General features: G+C 47.5%; 1 protein-coding gene and 1 pseudogene across 2 annotated transcripts; one reads left to right on the forward strand and one right to left on the reverse strand.

The window, feature by feature from the left end:
- Positions 1 to 4,629: 4,629 nt before the first annotated feature.
- Il10ra (interleukin 10 receptor subunit alpha) lies at positions 4,630 to 16,934 on the reverse strand. Of its 2 annotated transcripts, XM_004636459.2 has the most exons (7): positions 16,799 to 16,934; positions 14,024 to 14,144; positions 13,249 to 13,430; positions 12,238 to 12,407; positions 11,407 to 11,557; positions 9,923 to 10,041; positions 4,630 to 6,931 (listed from the first exon to the last, which is right to left on the reverse strand). In XM_004636459.2, the coding sequence occupies exons 1-7, from the start codon at positions 16,863 to 16,865 to the stop codon at positions 5,996 to 5,998; spliced, it is 1,746 nt and encodes a 581-aa protein (XP_004636516.1). In that variant the 5' UTR covers positions 16,866 to 16,934; the 3' UTR covers positions 4,630 to 5,995. The 2 variants fall into 2 exon arrangements, with proteins under 2 accessions (XP_004636516.1, XP_023576982.1); XM_023721214.1 differs by lacking the exons at positions 13,249 to 13,430; positions 14,024 to 14,144.
- Positions 16,935 to 22,805: 5,871 nt separating this feature from the next.
- LOC101577057 lies at positions 22,806 to 24,203 on the forward strand (annotated as a pseudogene).
- The last annotated feature ends 3,006 nt before the right edge of the window (positions 24,204 to 27,209 follow it).

A 27,209-nucleotide genomic window follows, 5' to 3' on the forward strand; every position in this document is an offset into this window, starting at 1 on the left:
GTAAGACTGATAGGCCACTGATGGTCAGCTTCCACTGGGGGGAAGGCGAAGGGAAGACAGGGTCTCCATGACCTTGTGACATTATAGATAGGAGTAGCATTAATCAGGATGGGCAACACTGCAGGAAGGCAACAATAAGAAGTGGAACGTGGTGGTTCATGCTCAGACACGTTGGTGGAAGAATAACGTGAGAATTGTCTATATAAGCTTGGGAAGGATGAGTCTGGAAGTTACTAGCATGCAGGAGTTGGGGGAATATTCCTGGGGGGAAGTTCAGCAGAGCGGTGGGACTGAAGTGTGCTGAGGAGTCAGTGTGCAGGACCTGTGGATTGTGCAAGCACAGGGGTGCCATTCCTGGCTTACAGAACACAGGGTGCTAGTGTTTTTGGAGTTGCAGAGGGAGCAGAATCAGGTGGAAGAAGTCAGCGAGTAAATGGCACTCTTTCAGAAGCCTGGGCTTATCTTCTCCAAGGACACCCTGGAGCCCTGCGCTTGGGCCCAAAGCCCCCTGCACACATGCTGCTGCCCGTGCACATCTTCGCCACAGCACACACAGCAGATGCCTCTGGTTCGCGTGCCTTGCCAGCTCTCAGCCCTCCCCTAACTCAACTCCTTCCCTGGAATGTCCAGTTCTGAGCGGGCTCCAGCTTCTTTGTGCCCACCTCCAGGCACACAGCACACCATCTACTTTCTGACCTGGCACTTCCAATTTGAGGCCCCCAGCACCAGGTCAGGCTGGTGGCAGCACAGAGTGGAAGCAGAAAAGGTCCAGAGGTCAGCTGGTCCAGAGGAGAGGTAATGATGGACTCGAGCAGGATGGCAGGGGTGGGTGTGACAGCAGGTGGCTGGAGTCATGATCAGTCTGCAAGGTAGAGCTGGAAGGATCTGATTGGATTGGATGTGGGGCAGAAAGGGGTGGCTCATAGAGTGTCCATCTCCATGGGGGGGTAATGACGCTCTTTACCCAGGTGGCAAAGATTGGGGCAGGAGCAAGAGTGTATGCAGGACCATCCAGGGTGCTGTTAGAGACAATATAACTGAGATTTCTGCTAGACACCCAAAGGGACCTGCTAAGGAGACAGTTGAGCAGTTCAAGGGGACAAATCCTACTTGAACACTTAGAAGTCATCAGCATTTAGGTGGCACTTAAAGAAGTTAACGAGGTGACACCATCTAAGGGGCAGCAGGGAATAAAAGACTGGTCTTTTATTATTTATTATTGCTTGCTGTGACAAGCAGCAAATCATCAGGTGATTTCCTAAAAGAGTGACACATTTGCAGATATCAGCATATACTGGAATCATCTACAACTTGATTGCCTGTAACCTGTTTGCTAAAGCAGGTTTTTGGGAACCAGCATTCAGAAACTCTGGGCTTCAGGGAGAATGACAAACACCCCAAGTTTTTGTAATGCAACCGATGCTGTGAGAAACTGCCTTGGGGGATGGAGTGAGCGGATATGGGGAGGCAGGGGCAAGGGACTGTGCCAGGGCTGGGATGACCAGCTAGCAGTATTCTGAAGAATGTTCTATTCTTTCTACGGCCATGGTGAGGCCTTAACCTCCACCAACTCTTGCCTGTGCAGGTAGAGGAATCCAGGTGTGACACCCTCACAGGCATGGCTCTAGCCACTTTACCAGCTGAAAGGATGACAGCCTGCTTTTCCTTTAGGTAGGAAGTCATCAGCTGAACACCCTGCAGTATACTGGCTGTAGACAGTATAGGAGGCTACAGGAGACATCTCCAGGTCTGACTCCTATGTCCACACCAAGGTGTATGGGCTCATTCACAAAATGGGTCACAGAGAGATGGAGTCTCATTAGAATCTCCAGTGCTGAGCTCCCACCTGGTGTCAGGCCTGCCTTGCCAACTTCTGAAGACCTTTCCTTTGAATGACACCATTAGTCAGCTGAGTTTATCACCTTGCATCACCCTCTACACTCAGGTCTTTCCTCTGGGTCCACATTTTATGTTTCTCATCATCAGGATCCAGTGTGATTAGCATCTGACTCCTTTCACTCCAACCTGTCACCCTGTCTTGCCTGCTCTTTAGAGTGTCTTTTGAATCTGTTCCTTCCTTGCTTTCCCATTGTCCCTGTTCAACACTCATTTGTTCAGACTTCTAAGCCTCTGTAATGGACGGAACATTGGTGTCTTCCTAAATTCATCTGTTTCAGCCCTAACCCTCAGTGTGATGGATGGCCTTTGGGAGGTCACTGGGTTTAGGTGAAGTCATGGGAGTGGAGTCCTCAGGAAGGAATTGGTGCCCTTTAAAAGACAAGAAAGGTAGGCTGGGGAGATAGCTCAACAGCGTAAGCGCATGTCTGGCAAGGGCAAGGTCCTGAATTCAGATGAGGAAGGTAGACCAGTTCTCCCCTCCACCATGTGATGACACAGCAAGAAGGAAACTATACGCCAGGAGGATGTCCTCACTGGGAACTCAGTCAGCTGGCACCTTGGCCCTGGCTTTCCCAGCCTCCAGAACCATGGGAAGCAAAGGTCCATTGTTAAGGTTCCTGGGCCATGGTATCTGTTACAACCACAACCAAGACAGACTCCTACCCTATTTCTCTGCTTCTTCCTCACCCCTCAAATGGAATGTTAGTTTCTCTTAGGGCAATGGTCACTGATGGTGCTAACATATTTGTCACTGTTTCCATATGCTTGATGAACATCATGTTTGTCGCATAGTAGCTGTTCATGGAAGAAATTAAATGCTGACTACAATAAACACTTCCAACCAGGTTTCCCTCCTTGTGTGTTCTGATTCATGCCTTTGCACTGGCCAGGGTCATCCTTTTAAAAACAAAAATTTCATCCTATCCAACCCTTCCTCACTAGAGTATTGATTTGGTCCCATCACCCATTTTGGAAGCTTATGGGAAATTAAGTGAGGTTAAGATGGTTTTGACGGAGGAAAGCTACTGCAGGTCACTAATAACAATGCACTGTATTTTATACTGTGGATGTGTTTTTGTTTTTTGTTTTTTTTTTTTTTAATAAGAAAACTTCAACTCTATGAGCCCTAGAGGAAATGAGTCAAGTTTCCTGACTTGATGACTCTAGTATTTCAGGGGCTTGATAAAATCAGCCCTAAATGCCTGGACCTGCCTCTCCTGGTCACCAGTCCGCTGTTCCAGGTGGTCTCTGTGACCTCGTGTGCACAGGAACAGGGTTTAGAGGTATTTTGGGAGGATGAAGCAGTCCCTTGACTACTGCTATTTACAAACTGAAGAAAGCACAATTCAACAGAATTTCCTCTTCCATCAAAGTTGGCCCATTTCCCCTCTTTACTGAGAGGAAGTTCCATTAACTCACACAAACACAGAATCACAAACTCCCTCAACCTGGAAAAGCCCTCAGAGGTTGCTCAGCTAAAGAACTGGGGCCTTTTGTTGGGGACTTTAATTCAAATTCCAGAGAAGGCCCGACGAAAGTGTTTCTCATCAGCCCTGTTGCCCGGAAGAACTCTGTCAGCTTTTCCCACATCCCAGGCCTTGACCTGCGCTCTGAGAGCAGTTTCAAGGTCAGGCCAAGGAGCCAGTAGACTCCCACTCATTCCACCAAAAGAAAATTGTGCGCGGCCTGCACGAACTGCTACACTCTGTCCTTCAGGCTGCTCCAAAGGCTGTCTCCACCCAAATGGTTCCAGTTCCTTCTCAGAGGGTAACTTCCCTTGGTATCCATACCTTTATCCATGCCCTGCTCAGGTTTCATCCCACCTACCACAGCAGACTTCTCCACAGGGAAGCCAACCGCAATACCTTGTTTCCAGGAGAGGGTAACCACCCTGTATCTCCTTCCAGTCCCAACAAGGAGCCCCCAGTTAGGAATAAGCAGGTCCAAGCTAGCTATTAGCCAAGGCTTTCCAGAACTGCTCACTTCCTCAGAGTGGGAGGGGAGAGGCGAGATGGAGATGCTACAGGGGCAAGGGGTGAGCTGGTTGCTCAGGGATGCCGGTTGAGACAAAGTGCAGGGCACCACAGGCCCTCGGTTAGTTCCACCTGCTGAGCCGCGCTTAGGGAAAGAGTCAAACCCACATGTGGCTTTTCCTGGAAGCAGCAGGCTGAACAGTGCACAGAAGGCTTCCGCACTTATAAGAACTGCCCAGAACGTGACACAATGCCAGGGGGAGGCAAGCAGGTATGGCCACAGGGAGGTCTGGTTTGCACCCTTCCTAGAAGGGCAGGCCTCACGGGGTCTCCTTTCCAGTTGTCAGAGCTCATATCCAAAACAATGCGGTGTACTTTCCACTGTTCCTTTTTGGTTTTCTGCAAACTCCTTATCTCTTTCGTTTTCATCTGTTTCAAGAACTGTGTATTTCCTCTTAAGAGTGTTAACAACTACTTACACACAGAGCGCAGTGTGCCCGGCACTCTTATCTCTTTCATGTGCCTCCTCACTTAGCCTCAACATCCCTGGGAGGAGTTATCACCTCCACATTATCGATGGGGAGTCAGAAATTTGGGAAGGTTGAGCAGTTTTTGCAATCATAGGCGATACATGTTAGCACGGAGTTTTGAAGCTGGATGCGCCTGAACCCTCATTCCCGCCTCCTTAGGGCAGTGTTTCACACCCTTTTCATTACATCCCCAATTATTAGCAACCAAGTTCTCCACCAGCCGCTGTTACATCAGGAATCTGTGTGGTTCTTCCAGGATGCCCACTGGTCTTGACAATTTATTAGAATAAAATTTCATATATATAAAAACCCATACACCACTCACTCGCGGAGATCTGCGCTCCATCAGTCACATCCATGTTCCCATCATGCTTTGCGTCCCTACAAATTTAACAAACCAACCATCTTTTCCTGTTTTGCAGACAAGAAACCAGGCTTGAGAGAAGGGCCCAGCATCACACAACTAGAAACGGTGGACGTAAAACTAGAATGCCAGGGCTTCTGAGAGACCAACAATCATTTTCCACTTCTTCAATAAATAAATGAGCAAAATAAATAAATAAAGCTTTCAAGGAAACCCTGAGCAATCCTCCAGTAGGCCTGTTTCCAGAGGGAGTTATCAGGCCGGCATCTATAAGCTTCTTGGTAGAATGCCATGGCAGAATTTCCTAGGCCAAAAGGCCCACGTTGAGAATGTGACGCAGAAATGCAGAGAGCTGAGAGATGGCCCTGGCAGGCACCCACAGGCCTGTCTCCCTGCCTACAGTCCCTGTCTGGGGACCGTAAACTGACTTTGTTTGAACAATGGGAAAGCAGGGCCTACGTCTGCCCCGCTGTGATGGTGACCAGCAGCTGTTTAGGCACAACGTCAAGTGCTCCTCCTGGATGCTAGCCCTGGGAAGATGGGTTCTGGAGTCTACTTCCTTTTAGCCCAGTCTGCAGGATCTGTGTCCCTGGTCTCAGTCCCTTTGTCCTTCCTTGGCTCCGTAGTGATGTAGTAACTGTTTGACTGCCTGGCTAGGGCAGACACGCCTGAAGCACTCTAGGGACAGGTTCCCTGCCTGAGAAGGCTGCCAGCAGAACAGCGTCTCCATGTGACACACCACCCTTCCAATAAAACTGTGCTGTGCTCCTGCTTCTCCTAGAGATGGTGCTTGCAACCTTGAACAAGGGGGGTGGGGCAGGCTGCATCTTACAGTACTCCAACTGGCTGACACCTGGCTGTCCTGAAGGAGGCTTCTGGACCTGAGCTGACCTCAACCTGGCAGCCAGACCTTGTCTCAAGAAAGCTCCATGGTTCCATGAGCATACACTCCTTGACGAGATAGAAAAAAGCCCAAGGAGGGAGGTCTCTGCCCTGCCTCTCTTGGCCTTGATAAGGCCTGCAGGGCCCACTCAGCAAAACAAGTCAGCACCACCTGTGCACCCTGCACCACTCCATCAGGATGGCCTGCACTGCCCTGGGGGACAGGCTACAACTGACCCCAGGGGCTTGCAGAGGGGCCTGCATCGTCCTCTGACCCCCGGGTTCCTCCTCCTGCTACCTGCAGGTGAGCAGGCACAGCTGAGATAGAGATAGTCCCTTCGCATGAGTCACTCACTTGAGTACAGGCTGGAGATCAGAGGCTGGGTGACTAGGTCTGAGTCAAAGCTTCCCAAGAGGCCTCCTGGGGCTGCCACACAGTCCCCAGGAGCAAGATCTTGGGTAGGAGCCCAGTCACATGGTCCCAGGTCACCACAAGTAGTCACACTCAGGAATGGCCACTCCTCAGTCAACTGGTTCCACTGTCCTGATGGGATGCTTGAGGGAGCCAGAGTTATATCTGGGGGATCCTGCTTCAAATAGCCTTTGGCCAGAGCTGGAAAAGGCCGGCCTGCCTCAGTATCCACACATGTCTTGACCTGCGGGCATAGACAATCTGTCAAAGGGGTCTCTGCCTCCAGGCTGGCCGCTACAGCTGTCCTCTCTTCGATGCATCGGGTCTGTTTCAGGTAGCCCTGGAAGGCCACTGTGGCTTGGTCGTCTTCTTCAGGGACCTCAGGCCCTGGGCGATGTACGTGGCCCAAGGCAGAGCTGCCCTGTGTGCTCCCAGGTTGCCCCTCAGAGTTTTGGACAAGGCTGATCCCACTGTCATCCTGGCCCTGGCTTGTGCTCCCCACCTTCTGCTCCCAAGGAGGCTCAGAGCCAGGGTTTAGACTAGGGTCCTGCAAGCAGATCCCGCTGTCTGTGCTGCTACTGCTGCCGCTGCCACTGGCACTGCAGCTGGCCTGCAGATCTGGGGGCTCCCCGTTTTCTGGAACCCCACTGGCCCGAGGGTCAGGGGCAGGGAGGAATTGAGATTCTTCCATCTGCAGGGATGGCTTGGTACTGCTGAAGCCACTGTCCGTGCTGCTGTGCAGGTCTGAGTTCTTCAGCTCTGGGGATACCTTCTGGAAGATCTCTATGTCAAGGGGGTGGATGGTGTCCTGCATCGTCTCTGGGTAGGGCAGCCCAATGACAAGGACGTCGGGGCTGGGTTTCTTGAAGACCTGAGGAGGACAGGACAGAGTGAGAGAGGCAGCGGAGTGGGGGCTGCAGAGCACCCACTTTTGGGGTGTTGTGGAATCATGCTTTTCTCCTAAGGCACTCCTCAGTTTCCCCCAGGCCCAGGGCGAAGAAGCTGATATTCTCCAAGCCCAGGGGGAGCAGGAGGTCGAGAGCCCTGAGACAATTCCATCTCCCAGGCTTTTCAAATGTGAAAGCAGGCTGGAGCAACCCTTTTAGAAGTGTGTTTCAAAATTTTTTTACAATGACCCCCCCCCAAAAAAAAAAACCCAAAAAAACATAGTAACTCATATGTGTAACTCACACGTAAATAAATGAGGAAAGGTTCACAAAAAGAATACTTACTACCCATGTTCCATGATACATGCTGTTCATGTCATTCTATCCTATCCTACCTGTTTTGCTTTTTAAAATTCTGGCTGTAGAACACTAAATTAGTTTCTCGACTCACTGAGCTATGACCCACACAAAACAGGGGGGCTGGAATGAGGTGGAGGAATGAACAGCCGGACTCCCACATCTCTCGTAATTGCCAAAGGGAAGTCACTTAGCCCCTCTCCCTGTCACTCCTGTCCCTTATCTCAGTGGTGTTCTCTCTGTCCCTGAACGATCAAGCGGGGCTGCCTGGGAGTGTTACTGCACGGCACCTCAGGGCTTGGGTCTCCCACCTCTGAAGTTTCAGCTCACATTACCTCTTTAGGAAAGCCTTGCCGGAGTAACCGCGCCAGCCACTTTCTCCACGTGAACCTTGTTTACTTCTTCCTGGCCCTTAGTTCCTGTATTGTTTTATTTCTTTGTTTTCTGCCCTCTGACAGCATACATATCTGCATCTGCATCCATCGACCCTTCACAGAGCACAAGCCCCTTGACCGCTGTAACTGTCCAGCCTGGTTGGCCACGCTATCCCAGAGCCTAAACTGAGCTGGCAGCAGTAGACACTCACAGGTCTGACGACTGACTTACTGTTGTGTATCTGCCCTCATTTGGGGGTTCAGTTAAGTCAGACTTACAAATGAACTCCTTTCTGGGAGAAGCGTTGGTAAGTTGGATTTGTTGGTCAGCAGATAGAATCTTACACAGTATACCTGCAAAAGTTTGTGACTAAAATGTTCTTAAGTCAGGACTGGCTGCATTGGATGACTCACATGTGGCTCTTATTAGTTGAGTCCCTGTTACTGTCACTTTGTTTGGTGATTAAATCCCAGCTCTGCCTCTTACTGTCACTTGGGCCAGATTCCTTATCTTCTCTGAGTTTTAGCTCCTCACCCGCAAAGCAGAATTATGAAAGCAAGTGCCTCCTCTTCGTGTAGTTAAGCATGTGTCACGCTGAGAACCTTCTGGGGTACCTCAAAGGCACTCAACAGGATGAACTGCTCTGTATCTTCTAATAGAAGGGTAGTGTTAGGACCTCTGCTTCTTAGAGGAAAGATGAAACTCAGAGCAGGTAAGTGATTTGCCAGCCACACGGCAGCACAGAGAGTGAACCTGGAAACTGCACTCGACTATCTCGCTTGGAGGCTCCCTGCTCACCTTGATGGGCTGTTAAGAAGAGCAGACCAAAGCAGCTGCTGGATGAGGACAAACTGGTGAACTGAAAGTGCTGCCTCGGGCAGCATAAGTTATTCACAGACTTAGTCATGGTGGAGGTCACTAGGTGAGGGCCACTGGGCTGTATTTATTCAGCGGAGAGAACATCCCACAGGACATTTGATTCTATCATCCAAAGGCACCAAAGGAACAAGGACTTGTCATCTCTAGCAGAATTTTGTAACCATGGCTCCTTCAATGCTTTGCATTAAAGCTAAGCTCATACATCTGGCTGCAGTCAAGTCCCTTGGGGCCAGCTGCCACATAAATCATCTTCCCAAGGACATTTTGCATGTGATGGGTGTTCATTAACTAGCTCAATCACCTCTTTGACTCATCGGAGATGCCTCTCTGGACCCCCAGCTAGCAATATCCCACCCATCACAGCAGGAGCCCCTTCCCACTCCCTTCTACCCTCCAGCTATTTTCTCTGGCTCAGTCCTCAAGATAAACTGCATGTGAGTTTATCTCTAAACCACCACTGTCCCAGCTCCCAGCCCTGCACATGGCCGGTGCTACATGGCAGGCCAGTGGAAGTATGTGCTGGAACTGATCTGCCTGGAGCAGAGAGAAAGGACAATGACTGCATGCTTCAGCCAGAACAGGAAGAACTGAAAACCACTGCAGACTGAAAGCTGCCTGTCCCCAAGTCTTATCACACTGTACACTCAGTGTACCAAGCTGGGACACAGTCTTGTCATGTCCTCCCTTCTTTTCCTATTGTGCAGAGCCTTGTCTCTTTCGTTTGTTTTAGAAAGCCTGGATCTCTCTGGAGGTTTCCCTTCCTCTGTGAGCTTCCCAGAGTGCCCTGCTTCCCTGACCCAGCTGTGTCTTTTGCAACTGAGCCCTTGGTCATCACAGAGCAAGGCCAGCTCTGGAGACTGTGATCCCATTCTGCCTAGGAGAAGCAGGTCCTCATCTCCTCCCTCCCTCTGTGACAGCTACAACCCTTCCTTCTTCTCTTGGCGTTCTCCCTAAGGGCCACGAGGGGTGGGAAGACAGGCTGCCTTCCTAACACTTTTTGCCCGTAGACCCTGTGCATAGAACAATCTCTCTGTGCCTCACTGTCCTGACTTATGAAATCAGGATGATAACTAGTAGTAACCCAAACCCTTATGATCACTAGGGCTTGTGCTTACTCAGCACATGCATGCATGTGGTATCTAGGCTACTGGGAAGTACCAGTTCTTGGGCCTGGGCTTTATATTTATTCTACTGCCTGTCCCCATGGTGCTTTGCGTGGGTACCTCTTGGTAATGTCAGGGTTGAGGCAGAAGTAAGCCAGGGACTACACTGGCTTGGAGGGAAAGAGTACCCTGCTATCCCTGGAGCTCCAGAGTACCTGGAGGGAGGGGGCAGTACCTGGAGGGATGGCCCAGAAGACTCACCAGGACAGTGGGTAGTGTTCCCCGGCGCCGCAAATACAGCTGGACCAGACAGTAAGCCAGGGGTCCACAGAGCAGCAGGATGAGCGGGAAGAAGAGGCTAAGGCTGGTCACAGTGATATCTGTAGGCCCAGAGAGAGGCATTTGTAGGCTGGCACCATGAATGAAACACAGGAACAGACTGCGTAGACCCCTTGGCCACCCTCCGAAACCACTCAGAAAGTGGCCTCAGGCCACCTCTCCAGGCAACCTGTAGGTCCCAGTTCTAGAGGTGTCTAGTTTTCTGTCAATCTCTCTGGCCTTCCAAGCCCTGCCCTGAAGAGTTCCCTCATTAGACATGCTCAGTCAGCTTTCACCCTCTCTCTCAACAGAACAATCAGGCAGGGTTGTACAGCAGGTAAGTACAAAGGCTTTGGGGTGGCTGGTCATGGTTCAAATACCAGCTTTACCACTTCCTAGCTGTGGGACTAAGGACCATTACTTCATCTTTCTGAGCCTTGGTTTATTCATCTATAAAATGGAAAAAAATTATAGTTCCTATCTCATAAGATGATTGTGAAATACATAGCCTGTATCATGTTCCAAGTACTTTTCTTAACATCATCTGATCCTACGAAAACTTCAGGAGGCAAATATTGTCACCCTTATTGTAAAGGCTAGGATCCTGAGGCTCAGAGGCGTTGAGTCACTTGCCCAAGATCACCTAAGCGGGAAAGCTGAGATGAGGATAAAATTATTCTTTTATAAGTCAATCAATGTAAAACAACCCGCCAAGGCTGCCGGACATATACTTAGTCTCTAATTTTGTGGTGGGACTTAGATGGGAATGAGCTGCTGGGTGGTTTTCATAAACTGAAATGTAGTGAAGATCTGTAATTCAGGGGCACTTCTGTCTTGGCTGGCCCTGCTCACACTGACCGCACGTACTATTGGCATAATCTGGGCATTCACCTTGCGACCCTGAATTGCTCGCCATAGCTTCCTCTTCCACCCTCCTCCCAAGCCAGATAAAGGCTCTCCTGAGCAGGACCCGGCTCTGTACATGACTCGCTTCCCAACCCACCGCCAAGAGCCTGCAGTTGAGTTTCTGACTTCAGCAGCTCTTTCAAGGAGCCAGCTCAGTTCTGCTTCCTCTAGGGGGAGGGAGGGCAGGGAGAAGCCCTTCATACTGGGCCCTGAGGAAGAACAGCACGTATGACAAACAGGAAGCAGCACAGCTGACTGTGGGGCGCCTGGGGAGGTCCCTGGAAGAACCCCAGAATCAGGGGAACAGGTTCTGCCATCACGCCCCTGTGTGATTCTACAAAGTCTGGACACAAAGCCTCAGTTTGCAAATCTGTAGCATGGGGACAACAGGGCCCTCTTAGGGCTCCATGAGGATAAGGAGGTGTGTGGGGTGGTGCTCTACCCAGTGCCCAGTCCCTAGCCCTCAGCTGATTCTCCTGGGTTGTACCAGCCTTGCCCTTCCCACCTGGCTGCCAACTTACACTGCTTAGTGAGGACAACGCACTCTTCCTTGGACCAGAGCCCCTTGTTGTTTCGGGAGCCAACAGATGGCTTCACTTGGATGCAGAACTTTCCCACCTCCCCAGGGATTGGGAGGCTGAAGTTCTCATGGTCTACCTTCTCGCCTGAGAACTGAAATAAAAACAAAAATAATAGCCACATCCTCTTACATCACAGCAGATAGCAGCTGAGAGCTGGAGAGTCTTTTTTTTTTTTTTTTAATGCAAGCTGGGGCTGGAGCCCAGGCCCTTGAGCATGCTAGGGAGCTCGCTGCCTCTAAGCTACACCCTGAGGCTTGGGAGTCAGGGGTGGGGCTTGGGAGATGACAGGGTCCAAGCCTTCAGCCTTTTCTAAGATAACAAACCCCACGATTGTCAGTGTAGCCTGACTTGTCTGTAATGTCCATAAGCAACTTTGTATTATTAGAGAAAAGGGAGTCTTTTACTAAAGCTGAAGATCTTTGCAGATGAGACCTGAATAAATTATAAAGAGATGGATTTCACACAAATCTCCCACTTATCGGCATGTTCTTGTGTAAGTTACGCAGCTTGTTCATTTAGGAAATGCATGCAATACCCACTGCCAGGAAGTCAGAGGTGACAGCTGTCACTTGTTTCACGTGCTGGCCCACAGTGGGAGACTGTGTTTCCCCACCGTCTCGCAGGAACACGTTTGAGGGCTGAGGTCACATAAACTCTTTCCTTAGGAACACACCTGCCTCTACTTGGTGTCCAGAATGCACGGCACACAAAGGTGACCCTAGCCCAGGGGACAGTGCAGCCTTGGCCCTGTGGCCTTGGGGCACTCCATACCTTAAAGCGTTCTGGTGCCTTGCGAATGTCAATCTCATACTGGCGGTAGTGAGTGAAGATGCTTTCATATGTGACACCTGCAGGGGCCACCTGGGGCCTGGGGAGCTGGATCTTTCCGAAGATGAAGCCCTCACGCATCTCTAGTTTCACACTGTCAACCTTCAGAGTTACTGAGGGGAGAAAGAGCGAAGCCATGAAGCCGAGGGCTAAGGAGGGCCTGGGCATCCCACCCATGTCTTGCTCTGGGGTCAAGCTTTACCCTCCTGACCAAGGTCACAGGTTTCCCAACCCACACCCACACAGCCTTCTCAGGGAGCATTCAAAATAGAGACGCCATGGGCCCACTCAGGACATAGGGAGTGTGAATTTGTCAGGCTGGGCCCTGGAAATACATTTTTCAAACATACTCTCTGTGAAACGTCCCTGCACCCAGCTGAGCGGTGGTCAGTGAGCAGGCATTTGGGAGCCAGTGACCTCCGGGACATTGGCTCTCCTCCTCTGTTCCTACAAAGCAAACTTAACATGCACAGGTGGCTCAGCTCAAAATGTGGAGCAGGGAATCCCACCAGAGTCAAGGCTTACCCTTTCCTGTTACCTTTCCAGGAAGAGTTGGGTCTTTTCCTCAGCCACACCTTTGTTACAAGGGTGACTCCTAGGAACTGGGCCCAAGCTGGGTGGGGATCTCAAACAAATTCTGCCTATTGCTTGCTGCCCCAAGTGCTTTCTCTCCCCAAACCAAGTTCTCTTCGAGTTCACTAACTTGGCCTTTGTGACTCAGCTGCCCTATCTGCCTCCAAACCTCCCCTCTGAGAGTCACATCTCGGATGACTCTGGTTAATTTCTTTTAACCTTCTCCAGAGATCTGCCTCATGCCTGTATAGGCAACAAGTTCCTGAGTCAAGATGTCTAGCTGCATGAAGAGCTCAGGCAATGGAGAGAAAAATACTGTGCTGGTTTCTGGCTCGAAGGGACCCCAAAAGCCATGTTCTTGGTCAAGGGAAGGATAAATACCTTCATCCAGAGAAAAGCGGGTATCGGCCAAGGTCCAGTTGGAGTGTCGGCCGCCATCCACTGCCCGGACTTTGGCACGGTAACCATTGTTATGGTACAGGTCTAGGGTGACGTTGGTGATGTCACAGCACAGCTCTGGGGCGTGGCTACAGTGGGGTACCAACTTCCATTCTCTTCCATACCTGAGAGTATATCAGGATAGGCACTGAGGGAGGAACTTAGGCCCAAACATACTTCCTGTAATACATCAGCAAGGGGTTGGGGCAGAGAGCTCCCATAATGGAGAAACTGGAACAGCTATCAGGGGATTTCCTGGATCCGGGGCCTCTATGTGCAGAGTCTTCCTTGGTTCTGGAACCTTACACCAACTTCTCTGAGACCTGGAAGACTCTCTGAGTATGAATAGCTCTAGTGCTATTTCTCAAGAAAGACTTGCTAGCTCACACCACAGCCTATGCTCTGCCCTCTTCCCACTACCATCTCACTCTGGAGGGCTTTCCCATTCTCCAGGGATATTCTGGGTGCTCTTCCTGCTTTGCTGGGAAAATGGAAAAGACTTAAGGGTAAAAGCAGTAACTTGCCCTCTCTCCCCAGAGCACCCAGATTACTGCTCAGTACATGAGACCCAACAGGTTCTGCTCAACTGAGTGGACAAGGATTAGGGTCCCTTCTGGTCCTGTCTCCAAAAGAAGGCAGGTATATTCTTCTGAAAAAGGGAGCAGCAGGGCTGAACCCCCTCTTCCTACCTCCCTTCGTCCAGCTCTTATTTCCTTACCACTGGAGCTCCACCTCATAGTAGGTGCTTTTGGACTGATTTGAGATGGGCTCCCAGCAGAGGACGTGGTAGAAGAATTCTGCTGTAAACCACACCGTTGCAGGGTTTGGTAGTTCTGAGCCTGGGGAGAAAAATGTCAACATCAGAGCTCACAGGCTCACCTCCAGGGACAGTGAAGAGGGTGGTGATGGTGGTGAGAACTGTAACTTATTTGCTGGGTAGTTTATGATAAGCCAAGCACTGTGCCTGGTGTTTCACATATGTTCCATTTAGTAATCACAGCAGCCCCCGCAGGGTAGGCATTTGTTAAGGTTTGTGTCTGGATGTGCCCCCAAAGCCTTATGCAATCATGGGGTGGCTTTTAGAGTTTGTGATTGATTCATGGCGCAGTGCTGGGATTATGGGTGTGCATGCTATGCCCACACTAGGGTGGGTAGCCTGCATACGATATAAGGGACAGAGAGGCTACCCTCAAGCCCCTCTCTTTTCGCACTTGTTGCTTTTGTTGTCTTCCACCACTATAAACTGTCGCTCCTCTGCCATGCTGCCCTGCCTTGCAGCCAGCTGAGTATGAACTGAAACCTCCACAAACTGTGAGCTAAATAAACCTTTCCTTTCTTAACTCTGACATCAGGCGTTTTGTCTCAGCAATGAGAGAAAAGAAACCAAGACAGCATTTGGAAGTTCAGAGAGGGTAAATGCCTTGCCCAAAGCCAATAGAGCTGGGAATATATGTGCAGAGAAGCACATGTATTCAGGTGTGGCTGATGCCAAAGCTCATGCTGTGTCCTTACATCACGGCCTTTTGTTGACTATGCTCAGATGCTGCAATGGTGGCTGGGAAGAATACCTGGATGGGAACCCTCCCAGGGAGAAGGCAGGAGTCCAGGCTGAGGTGTGCCAGCAGTGAGCACTCAAGTGAGCCAGTCCCTGGACCTGCGCAATCCTTGTTATTGCTCCAGCAGCGTCCTAAGGCCTGCTCCCACCTCTTCTCTCCGTCCCCATGCTGGCCCAAGGCCACTTCTTTGGCAATCTTCAGTACACCTATACCCTGCTTAGTGACACGTGCCTATTTTTCCTCACAGATCTCTCCTGGACTCCTCCATTCCCTGGCTTCTGGAAAGGCCTTACCTACCCAGATGCCCACCTCAGTCTGGGACAAGACAGAACACATTAGCTCTGGTTCTAGACTGCACTGAGAACATTTCCAGAAAGAGCTAGCACCCAGTGGGAGTGGGATACTAAATACTCATCTCTCCTCTACCCCGCCACCCCTTCTGCCACCAACACACACCATTCACCATGAGCAACACCGACCCCAGGAGCCTCGCACTAACACTGAGCAGAGTATTTAACCTTGCTGAAGCCACTCTGCCTTCTGTAAGAAAGCACTCAACACACCAACTTTAAAAATCTTGCTGAATAGGCAGCTGAAATTATGCAAGGACCAAAGTGAATGAGATTCCCTTCTTGCCTCCCCTTTTTCCTCCTGTAGAACAACCCCAGGGGTGCTCTACCACTGGACCGCATCCCAAATCCTTTTTATTATTAAGTTTTGAGCCAGTGTCTTGTTGAGGGGCCCAGGCTAGCCTCAAACTCTCCATCCTGTGCCTCAGCCTGCCCACTCGCCCTACCCAACCCTTCCCTCCTTCTTGGTCCCTTACGGTGTCTCCATCTGACAGCACCTCTGGCCACAAGTCCCTGTTCTCTTCTTATCATCTCTCACATCATACTTCTGACCTTCTCACTGCAGGTACAACTGCTTCATCCCTTGTTTTCTTTCACATACTATGTTTGAGCCTCTGTCATTCCCTCCTTTTCTCCCTTCTCTTTCTCCTCCTCTGCTCCCCTGCCTCTCTTCTTCTTCCCCTTTTTCTCCCCTCCCCACCCTCCCCACTTTTCTTTCTGACAGGATTTCGCTAGGTTGTGCTGGCTGGCCTTGAACTTGAGATTCTCCTGCCCCAGCCTCCTAGTAGCTGGGACTCCAGGCAGCAAATACCATCAGGTCCAACTTAAGTCTGTTTCGATTGCAAAACACCAGATAGAAAGTGAAAAATACATCCAGTTTTTGCAAGGTTTGGGCATATCCCCATTTCAGCTCTTGATCACATGAATGACTAACCACATGTTTTCCTTTATATTCTCATCTCGATAGCTTTTTTTTTTTTTTTTTTTTTTTTTTCCTTTGCTCTCCCTACCTCTCTTTTGATCTCTTCAATATTTGGCCCTTTCCTTGGCTCCCCCTGGCTTCTCAGCACCAGAAATTTAGCCTAAGTTAAGCGGTAGATGTCAGAGGGAAGGAAGGTGGATGTCAACACGGGTGAGCTGGGGGCTGAAGACTTTCAAGAATGATCAGAGGGGGGTGGGCAGTTCTGGTGAAGCCCAGGGCAGGCATGGAGCGAAATAAGGGTAAGAGGAGCGTCACAGTGGACCAAACTCACTCCCCAGGAGTACAAAACAGTCCCACACTAGGAGTCACAGAGACAAAATTTATCGTGCGTCTACAGGAGAGTGGTCGATGGAAGTTTTTGGAGGGGGAAGTCGGGGGTGAGGCGACTATTGGCTGTACACACACATCTCTATCCACCTCCCAACCCGGTTACTTCAGCTTCTTCCACTTCAACAGGTGAGCCTGAAGCCCACTCTCGCCGGTGCGAAGCAGCGCCGGCCCGGGGCTAGGAAGTCCCAGCTCCGAAAAGTTTCAAGGAAGAACGGGGACTGGTCGGACTCGGGTCTGGCCACCCGCACAGCCGGCGGCGCGGTCGCGGAGCTTACCGTGCGTGCCCGGGGCGAGGCGCAGGCAGAGGAGCGCCGCCAGAGGCACTAGCAGGCGCGGCAGCATCCTAGGCGCGCCGCATCGTCTAGAGCCGGAGCGGGAGCTCAACTTCAGCCGCGCAGCTCCGCCGAGCACCCAGGCTCCCGCGGCTTTGGGCGTCGGGAGGCGGGCTGACGTCACGGGGCGGGCCCCAGGACGCCCCGCCCCCGAGGTCCCGGCTTCCGGGATCCTGTGTCTGATGGTGGGGCTTCCTGGACTTGGCGGTGCAGAAATCCACCTCCGCCTGCGGCCAGCTCTGTCCTACTCCCATTTGACTCCCAAGGCTAGGCGGGGTGGCTTTGACCTGGTGTGTGCATGTGTGCGTGTGTGTGTGTGTGTGTGTACACGCACGAGCGTGCACACGCCTTCCACTGGGTGCGGAAGGTGGGTGGAGAGCGAGCCTATTTTACCGGGTCGGTGGGATCAGGTTTAGAGCTGAGACCCAGCTGCTATGGCCAGGTGTACAGGACATGAACGTGTGTCCTGGTGACCTCTGTGCAGGACTAAACCTTAGCGCAGGCTCCCTCCTGCGTGACTTAATATATTTTAAAGGAACGGCCACATCTTTCAGCAACTTTTGCTTTCCCTTCCTTGTCTGAAATCTCACCTCAGTACTAGAGGACCCGTTAACACCGAAGTGCACTCTTCCATCCCTTCTGTGTTGCTTGGCTCAGCTGACACTTCCGTCTGAATGCACAAAGATGTAAGGATATGGGAGACAAACTGCCCCTCCCTTCGGTTTTCATTGGAGGGTGACACATACTACCCTGTATGTGTGTGTATGCTTGGGAATGTTCATACATGTGCCTGAGCTCACATGAGATTTGCTATTGTAAGCCTACCTGGATTGGGATTCAGCTGTGCTGGGGAGTATGACCCTTGCTTTCAGAGGATGTAGGGACCAAAGGGGCACCAAGCTAAGGTTGGGGTCCCTGAGCTCTGCCTGTCCCTGAGAAGTTTCCCCAGAGGTACCCAGTGCCCACACTGAAGGTCTTATCCTCTGTACCTTTTGAAAAAGGAGCCCCAGCTTGGGAGTGTGTGAATGAGCGCTGTGTGTCTGGGCTAGGAGTTAGTAAGGCTTTATTGCCATGGCTTGTGGCATTGTGAGCCAGTTCAATGCTGTCAGAGTGCAAGTCTCTCCACCCATTTGCCTGGACAGAGTGAGTCAAGCTGGCTGGGGGTGGGAGTTGGAGGTCTCTTCTGTGCCTGAGTGTGTACATTGAGAGCAGAAATACCTCACTGTGCGTGATAGTTGGTGAAGGCCAGGATGCCCCAGCTCGATGTGCAGCAGAGGGTGGTAGCAGTAAGTCCACTAGGATGTGTGATGAGTCAGAGCCGCTCTCATGAGAGAGCTGTAGTTACTACACCCTCAGTCAGCTGGGAAGGAGAGTTCCAGGTTTTTTAATGTATGAGGATGTTTTCTGCACTGTCTATTGCTCAACTGAGAAAAGTAGTTGGCAAATTGCACAGGGGTACCCAGGCATGATGAAAGGGGCGTGGCTGCCTTCTGAATCAGTTTCTAAGTTCCTCCTAACCTTTTAAAGGAGGACACTGTTGAGATTTCTTCCTCATCTTGTCGTTATTTTTAGTTTTATGTTGAACTGTAATAATTAAAAGATCTTAGTCCACCACTGTTTTGAAAAAGGACCAGGATTCTTCATTAATTGACATGGCCAACCTTTGCACACTTATTATGAACCAGATAATAAGTGTTAGAAATCCTTTGCAGGCACCAGTTGTTAGGGACCCCCGAAGTGAGTTTCTGATCTCCTTCCCAGAGTTGCAGACACAGTGGGAAGAAAAAGGGCAAGAGACAAGACAGAGGTGCAGGCAGGAATCTGAGATGACTGTGTTCTTGGGAAACAAAGATTGCAAGGTACCCAGAACCATGGTAATTATTCATTATATCTGAGTCAAGGACAGTGGATGAAGGGCAGTGAGTGTTGCCTGGAACAGTAATGGTGACTGATAGGTTCTGGCCCAAGTATGAATTGCTGGATTATTATGGTGGTCATTTAATATGGCTGAAGCCCTTAAAACAACAGCTTATCTTCCCAGAGACTACCTCCCCCCTTGTTCTCCAACCCAGCCAAGGATGCAATTTCTTTTCACCTTTCCCGTTGCCACAGAGAAGACCCCAATCAGCTTCTCAGGTATATCTAAACATCCCCCTCAAACACTACCCCTGGCCATAAAAGCCTCAGCCTCCCTTTGTTCCAGTTCAGAGAATCTTCTATCTTCCCCAGATTCTCTCCATGTCCTGAAAGATAATAAAGCCCCTTTCCCTTTTTCTTTTTGCCTGTTTCTCTGCTGTAATGCTGTCCAAAAAAACCTATCAGTAACTGCGGTGGACTAGGTAGAAGGACAAAGCATTATTGTAAGGACAAGGACAAGGACAAGGAGGAGAATGCGGGGGACCATGGTGCAACTGTACTTTCCCGAGGTATCTTATTGTCTCCAGCAGGTTTTATCCTGCCCCGTGAGAGCTACAGTAGTCACCAGCTGTAGGCCTTCCAGCTATGACCAAAAAACAGTTTCCATCAGAAAAGAACAGTTTCCATGTTCTGATCTGACTCAAGGGCAGGATAAGAACAAGCCTTGGGCTTCCCCTGGACTCAATTTGTAATTTGTGATTCTCATCAAATAATGTTGTGCTAATGCTGATGCTGTCCATAAACCAAAACCCCATCCTGGGCTGGGCTAGTATGCATATAGTTTGGTGGCCCAAGTACCTGCCTGGCCAGGGCAAACTCATGAGCTTGATTCCTGATACAAACAAACAACAACAACAAAAAAAAACCGCACATCCCTTTTAACACTATGATTTTTACTAGTACACATTTGCAGTATGTGTTTACAGTTCCTGCGGAGAAGTCCGCATGTACACAACATGTCTTAATTTGTTTCTTGGGCCCTCCCCTCCTACCCTGCCTGCTTCCTCTGACTCTTATTTCCCTTCCCATTTTCAAAAGGTCTGTTCCAGTCTTTCTTCAGCTCTTTTCAATCCCTCTCCCCTCTCCGCCGTCCCCCATTATTTGCTGCCTTTCCTATTTGACAGACATCACCCTACTTCCTATTTCCTTTTGCCCTCTATTTTTATTTTAGGTTTCGCATGTGAGAAAAATCAGGTGCATCCATTTTCCTATAAATGCCACAAGTTGATCCTTCTTTGCGGCCCAAGGATCCACTGTATAAACGCCACGCTTTATGCATCTGTTAATCAACTGTTTCCAAGATTTAACTAACATACATCGTGTTTTTATAAGCACGAGCATGCAATTATCGCTGCAATATGATACCTTTAACTCTTTCAGGAAGATACCTAGAAGGAGGATTGCAGACTGGACCAATGGAATTTGTTTTAGGAATTTCCATGCTGCTCTTCCTATGAAAAGGGACTAGTTTACATTCCCACCGACAACGTAGAGTAATTCCTTTTTCCTCTCCACCTCAGAAGCACTTGGTATTATTTACTTTCTTGAGGATAACCGTGCTTCCTGGAGTAAGCTGGCCACTCAGTGTTATTTTAACTTGCATTTCTCTAATGGTGGTGAGGTTGAACATTTTTCATGTATTTGTTAGCCACCTGTACTTCCGAGACGTGTCTGTTCATGTTGGCTGCCTGCTTTTTTGATTGGGTCTTTTATTTGGGGGCTTCATTTTCTTGAGTTCCTTGAGTTCTAGATTAGTGGCAGCGAACCTGTGGTACGGGTGCTGCACTGGGCCATTTGGATCATTGAAAGCTCTAAAACATTTCACTATCATTGCAGATGCTAGTTCTGTACCTGAGGAATAGTTGGCAGACTGTTTTCCCACCCTGTAGTTTGTCTCTTCACTGTTAGTTGTTTCCTTTGCTGTACAGAAAATTTTTAATCTGATATGGTTGATTTGTTGATTCTTTTTTTTTGAGAGTCACAATTTATTTATTTATATTTTTGAGAATCACTTTTTATTAGCTACATTGACAAACTTGTAGCCCAAACCATTTTTGCATACATAAAATACTTATATTTCTATCTTTGTATAATTATAATTTTGACTTGTTCTAGATCATCTTATTTGCAGCTGTAGTTTCTTTGCTCCCTTTATGAATTAGAAAAGCTCATTCTCACTTGAGACTGAAGTCAAAACTGGATATTCTGAAGTTTTTAAACTAAACATACCATTTGAATTGAAATAGTAAAAAATAGCATATACCATTCATTTATTATTGAAATATATATGTATATATTTGTCATGTTCCAGCTCAACTACATTATCACCTTTAATAGTTTTCTTCACCTCAGTTTTTTTCAATGCCAATTTAATATATTACTTTTTTTGTTTGTTTGGTATTACTTTCCCTTTGCTGTTTTCCATGTTCACAGGCTTATATTTTAAACAGTATTGAGACTTTGGAACCTTCTGCACACTTTGTGTTTCTCCACAGTTTACAATTATACATCACAATCCAAGCAATGAGAAAGTGTATTGCACCGAATGACAAGTAATGGGAGACATGTCAGGAATATTTTTTGGCTGTGGACGTTCAGGTGAGATTGAGTGAACACATCACATGAGTGAAGTTGTGCTGTGAGCCTTCCACGGTGCATCCCAAACTTGACTTTCATGAGCAGTGTCATAAACCCAGTACCTGGAACATCAGAGGGGTATTTGCAGGAAAAAAGTTCAGACTTTTGATCATGTGACTTGCAGGATCATACTCTGATATGAATTCTTTGATTATGCCTATTTTGGCTGTTCTTGGTCACCTATTAACAGTACAGCCTAAAATAGGATGGTTAGAAATAAAATAAAATGTCATGGCCTGAATGCTACCTGTCTGCAAATTCACCTGTTGAAGCCTGCACCCCAAATATCATAGAATGTGACTGGCTTGGAGACAGTTAAACGGAGATCACTCAGGCAAGCTGAGGCCTTAGAGTGGCTCTAAGACAATCTAAGTGGTGTCTCATAAGAAGGAAGTTGGATGTGTAAAAGGAACACCCATAATACACTTCGGGACAAAGGCCATGGGAACAACGGCAAGGTGCTGTCTGGAAACCAAGGGGAGCATCCTCAGAAGAAACTGATCCAGGCTCTCAAGCTCCAGAACTTGCCCCGTTTAGCAAAGGTTTTAATTAGAAAGTCAGTCCTCACGTTGTCAACGTTTGACACCAGGATGGAGCCATACGCAGGAGTGGTATCAGATGGAAACAGGTAATCATGGGTGCGTGTGCTCTAGTGGATCCAAGTCCTCCGTCCTCAGACCCAGTCTGGCAGGATTATTGATTACAGAGGGCTAGAAGTTACCTGGAAATCCCAGGTCTAAAGTGATCAGAAGAGGACTGAAGATTATGACCAGCAGGGTTTGAAAGTCCCTGGGCATTCAAGGTTCTTCCAGAAACATTAGCATCAAAAGGCAATTATATGGTCAGCTGCAAAAAAAGAATCTGTTTTCCTTTTTAATTCTCCTCCTCTGGAGCCGCTGCCGCCAGGCTCGTGCCGGGAGTTTGTGCTGGGCTCTTCCTAAGCCACTCAGGGTACAGGGCTGGGGCGTCTCCCAAGGAGCATGGCATGTGCCAGTTCGGCCAGGGGCCCAGGGTGGCGGAAAGCAGGGTGGGGTGGGGTGGGGCGGGCTCTAATATATTACTTTTTAAAATAAGTTATTGTAAGTATACAAATTTTACAGGGTATAGTATATAATTTAAGACCAGTTTTCACTTTGAAATGATCTAGTCAAAGTAGCTTATATTTCTTATTCAAGTTTTTTGATTTGTACATAATAATTGTACATGTATATGGAGAATAATTTTTCAGTACATGTGTGTAGTATGTAAAGATCAAATTAGGATCATTAATATTTCCCTCATCAATACTCCGTGTTTGGGAATTTTGAGCTTCCTTTCTATTATTGGGAACCATTTCTGTGACTTTGCTAAGAATCAGTTGAGGACTGTGACGGAGCCCGGCACCACCGCAGCCTGACACCTGCAGCCTCGCGTCCGCCGCCGCCACCCACCCCAGAGAACCACGGCGTCCGGCAGCAGTGCAGCCAGCGAGGGGGAGCGCAGCCTCCGGGAGTGCGAGCTCTATGTCCAGAAGCGCAACATCCAGGCCCAGCTCAAGGACTCCATCGTGCAGCTGTGCACTGCCCGGCCTGAGAGGCCCATGGCCTTCCTTCGGGAGTACTTCGAGAGGCTGGAGAAGGAGGAGGCAAAGCAGATTCAAAATCTGCAGAAAGCGGGCACCCGTACAGACTCAAGAGAGGATGAAGTCTCTCCTCCCCCTCCCAACCCGGTGGTGAAGGGGCGCCGGCGGCGTGGCGCCATCAGCACGGAAGTCTATACGGAGGAGGATGCTGCATCGTATGTCAGAAAGGTTATACCCAAAGATTATAAGACGATGGCTGCTTTAGCCAAAGCCATTGAAAAAAATGTTATGTTCTCTCATCTTGATGATAACGAAAGAAGTGATATCTTTGATGCCATGTTTCCCGTCCCCTTTATTGCCAGAGAGACAGTTATTCAGCAAGGTGATGAAGGGGATAACTTCTATGTGATTGATCAAGGAGAAATAGATGTATATGTGAACAATGAGTGGGCAACCAGCGTTGGGGAAGGAGGGAGCTTTGGAGAACTGGCTTTGATTTATGGGACACCTAGAGCAGCCACTGTCAAAGCGAAGACAAATGTGAAGCTATGGGGTATCGACCGAGACAGCTATAGAAGAATCCTTATGGGAAGCACACTGAGAAAGCGGAAAATGTATGAAGAGTTCCTCAGTAAAGTCTCTATTTTAGAGTCTCTCGACAAGTGGGAGCGGCTCTCAGTGGCTGACGCGTTGGAGCCGGTGCAGTTCGGAGACGGGCAGAAGATTGTGGTTCAGGGCGAGCCCGGGGACGAGTTCTTCATTATACTCGAGGAGACAGCTGCGGTGCTACAGCGTAGGTCAGAAAATGAAGAGTTTGTTGAAGTAGGAAGATTGGGACCTTCTGATTATTTTGGTGAAATCGCGCTGCTGATGAACCGTCCCCGTGCGGCCACTGTGGTTTCGCGCGGGCCCTTGAAGTGCGTTAAGCTGGACCGACCTCGTTTCGAACGTGTCCTGGGCCCCTGCTCAGATATCCTCAAGCGGAACATCCAACAGTACAACAGTTTCGTGTCGCTGTCTGTCTGAAGCGTGCCTCCAGTGCCTCCCTCTTGTCCCCTAGTCCGAGCTTTGCTCTGCGGCAGGCGGCTTTGTTTTCCCTACTTGCAGCTCCAAGTGGCCACTGACATTGCAGCTTCTTGTCTCTTTATATTATTACATGTTGCTTTTATTGCACCATTTTTAATTTAGAGCATGAACCAAATGCTCATACAAATAAATATAGAGTTCTGTGGACTTTCGCTGTTACTGATCCTCTCTGTGCAGTGCTGGCGTTCCGCTGGGCAGGGAGCGCCATGCTTTTTGGTGAGGGTGGTTCCCAGCACAGTGGAGCACCACGGGGTGATGGCAACCCTCTGCAGGTTCTTCGCGCCGTGATTTCTGGTCCTAAGCGTACTTAGACTGTGGCCATATATGCCGTGCTTCTGTGTACAATACATTTCTCGTTAGGCTGCAACGGTTAGGAAGGATGGACATAGGAAAGCTTAGTGCAGTAGCAAGGCATACGCTTGGAATTCAGCTATTTTAAGGGTGGAAAAAATACCCATTTTTGCTAATTATCGGATGGATATGATTGTTTCAACCCCCTTAATCTGAATTTTCATTTGTCACGGTATTTTTGCTTGATTTGTTTCTGTCTTATATTTTCATGTGTGGCTACCTATATCTGCCTTTTAAGTTTGAAACCAAATCACAGACTGCAAATATTGGGTTATGGTTTAACTATGTCTGCATCAGCCTACAGATTCTGATTAGACCTTTATCCAGCTAGTGCCAAATACTGATGATAAGATGCTAAACTGAGGATAGGAATTTGAGATCTGTATTCTTGGTTGTTAATTTTGAGCTTTTAGTAATACATGTTCTTCAGTTAGCTCCACTATAATCTCCTATGCTGAGTAAACTCATTCCTGGAGGTTGGATTTTCTGAGTGGATACAGGTAGAACAGTCATAAAGAGAAATGGAGGTTACGTTGCTAAAGCGAGGAACCAGATAGATAGTTTCGGCAAATTTGTCCCCACTAAGTTCATTGGGGTGTGAGGTTTGGGAAGAAGTTTTTGTACTTGGTTTTACCCTTTTCCCCTCCTTTTTTTTATGTCAAGTAGAGTTTCTGGTGGGTAGAGGTGGGTAGTATGTTTGCATGCGGTCTGAAAGACCCTCATGCTTGAAGTCTGGCTTTCATGTCTAGTGTGTTTCTCTGGCAGTTTTTTTTTTTTTTTTCTTTTTTAAAGTAAACTTGTGTTTTAAGTCTTAACTGTATTTCAGTATTTTCCAGCCTTATATGTTACCTTATTCCAATGATACCAACCATTTATTTTTATTATTATTTTTTAAACAAAATTTCACAGTTCCATAATGTAGACACTTATTTTCATTGTGATGAAATATATAATTGTGATTTCATTGTGATATATATATATATATATCACAATATATATATAATGTAAGGTTTTATTTGGGGGTGACTGCAAGTATTTCCCACCTTTTTGCAACCGGTTCTGATTAATAATCTGCTCCCTTGACCTTTCCCAGGTAACTTAAATTTGCCATGGTAGATTTTTTTTTCATAGGCTTGAGAAGTTTATAGATTGTTACTCACTTGAAATAGAAATCTGAGACATTTTAGTTCCATTTTCGTGTGGGCTAGGAAGTCACCTTGTTAAATTTTTTTAATTTTCAAAATCTATATTAAATGAGGCTTTTATGATCTGTACTTACCTTTGTGTTTGGCTACCTTTTTATATTTAAAACTTAAAAATAAAAATTATGTTCATATCAGCTTAAAGCTTGATTTGATCTTTGTTTAAATTGCCAAAAATGTACTTAAATGAATTAAGTAGGATGCCATGAAATTGCAGTTTCATATGTGTATATAACCATGTTCCTGTGTATTTAGAGAGATATACTGCTTTCTAAATGAGTTCTACTTAAACCTATTGGTTTGCTGTACTCCCTTTTGTAGTTTTTAACTTAGACATTTTAAGATAAGCCTAAATTTAACAATTATTACACTTAAAGCTTTATAATTGTGCAATCTAAGTATATGTGGAAAGTCTCGGCTGGCACAGTGTGTCTCAGTTGATCCTCAGTGCTTACGGAGTCATTATTTCTAGGTCTGCGAGTCTGTTTATGAGGCGTGCTTTGAAGGTGTAGATGGCCAGAGGACCATTTTGTATTGTTTCCTGGTTACCAGTCTGATTGTACTATGTGTGCTGATATATGCTATTTCTTTTGTTATAGATTGTCTTCATAGTAGGTCAAGTAATAAAAGATTAAATAATTTAAATTCTTAAAAAAAATTATCAGTTGAATGTAAATATATGAGGATTATTTCAGGGTCTGTATTTTATCCCTTGGTCTCTGTATACTGGTGTGATGTTACTTTGATAGTACTCTGCTATAGCTTTATAGTATATTTTGTGTAGTGTGTTACTTCTGTCTATGCTCATTCTGTGTAAGTTTGCTTTGCCCACATAAGGTCTTTTGTGATTTTTTTATGAATTCTGTTACTGTTTCTTCTACTTCTTGGAATATTGTTGCTTATGTTTTTGATAGAAATTATAGTGTACCTATAAATTACTGCAGGTATTATGGAAATTTTAATCATATTAATTCATCTAACCCAGAAATAAGAGACATCTTTCCTTTGTGTATACCTTCTTTATTTTAATCAGAACTTCGTAATTTTCATTGTAAAAGTCTCTCATTTCCTTGGTTAAATGTATTCCTGGGTTTTTTGTTTACTTGTTTTGTATGGAATTTTTTTTTTTTTTAGTTATTGTGAATAGGAATTTTTTCATGATTTTTTTTCTTGTTAACCTTTCATTGGTTAAGAAAAAAAATCATGAGAGAAAATTTGCTAATATTTTGGACTTGATTTGTATCTTGCATTATCATGAAATGTATTTATTAATTCTTATATATAATAGTGTTAATTAAATTTTTAGGTATCTCTATATACAGAATCATATCCCTTATAAATAGGAATTACTCCACTTCTTCCTTTCCTAGTATATATCTTTTACATTGATTGATTCTTGATGTTATTTTTTCTGCCATTGTAGTTCTGTTCAGAAAGTACTTGTCTTCATCTGTGTTTTCAAGAGTTTTACCTATTTATGTTCCAGCAGATTATGGAACATAATCTGCTCTTTTAGTATTTAGATCATTTTGATTTCAGATTAGTACATGGTGAGATATATGGCTCTGTCCAGGCTCCATCTTCTGCATGTGCATATGCA

This window comes from Octodon degus, unplaced genomic scaffold (assembly GCF_000260255.1).
Source record: "Octodon degus isolate 3935 unplaced genomic scaffold, OctDeg1.0 scaffold00080, whole genome shotgun sequence".
NCBI lineage: Eukaryota > Metazoa > Chordata > Mammalia > Rodentia > Octodontidae > Octodon > Octodon degus.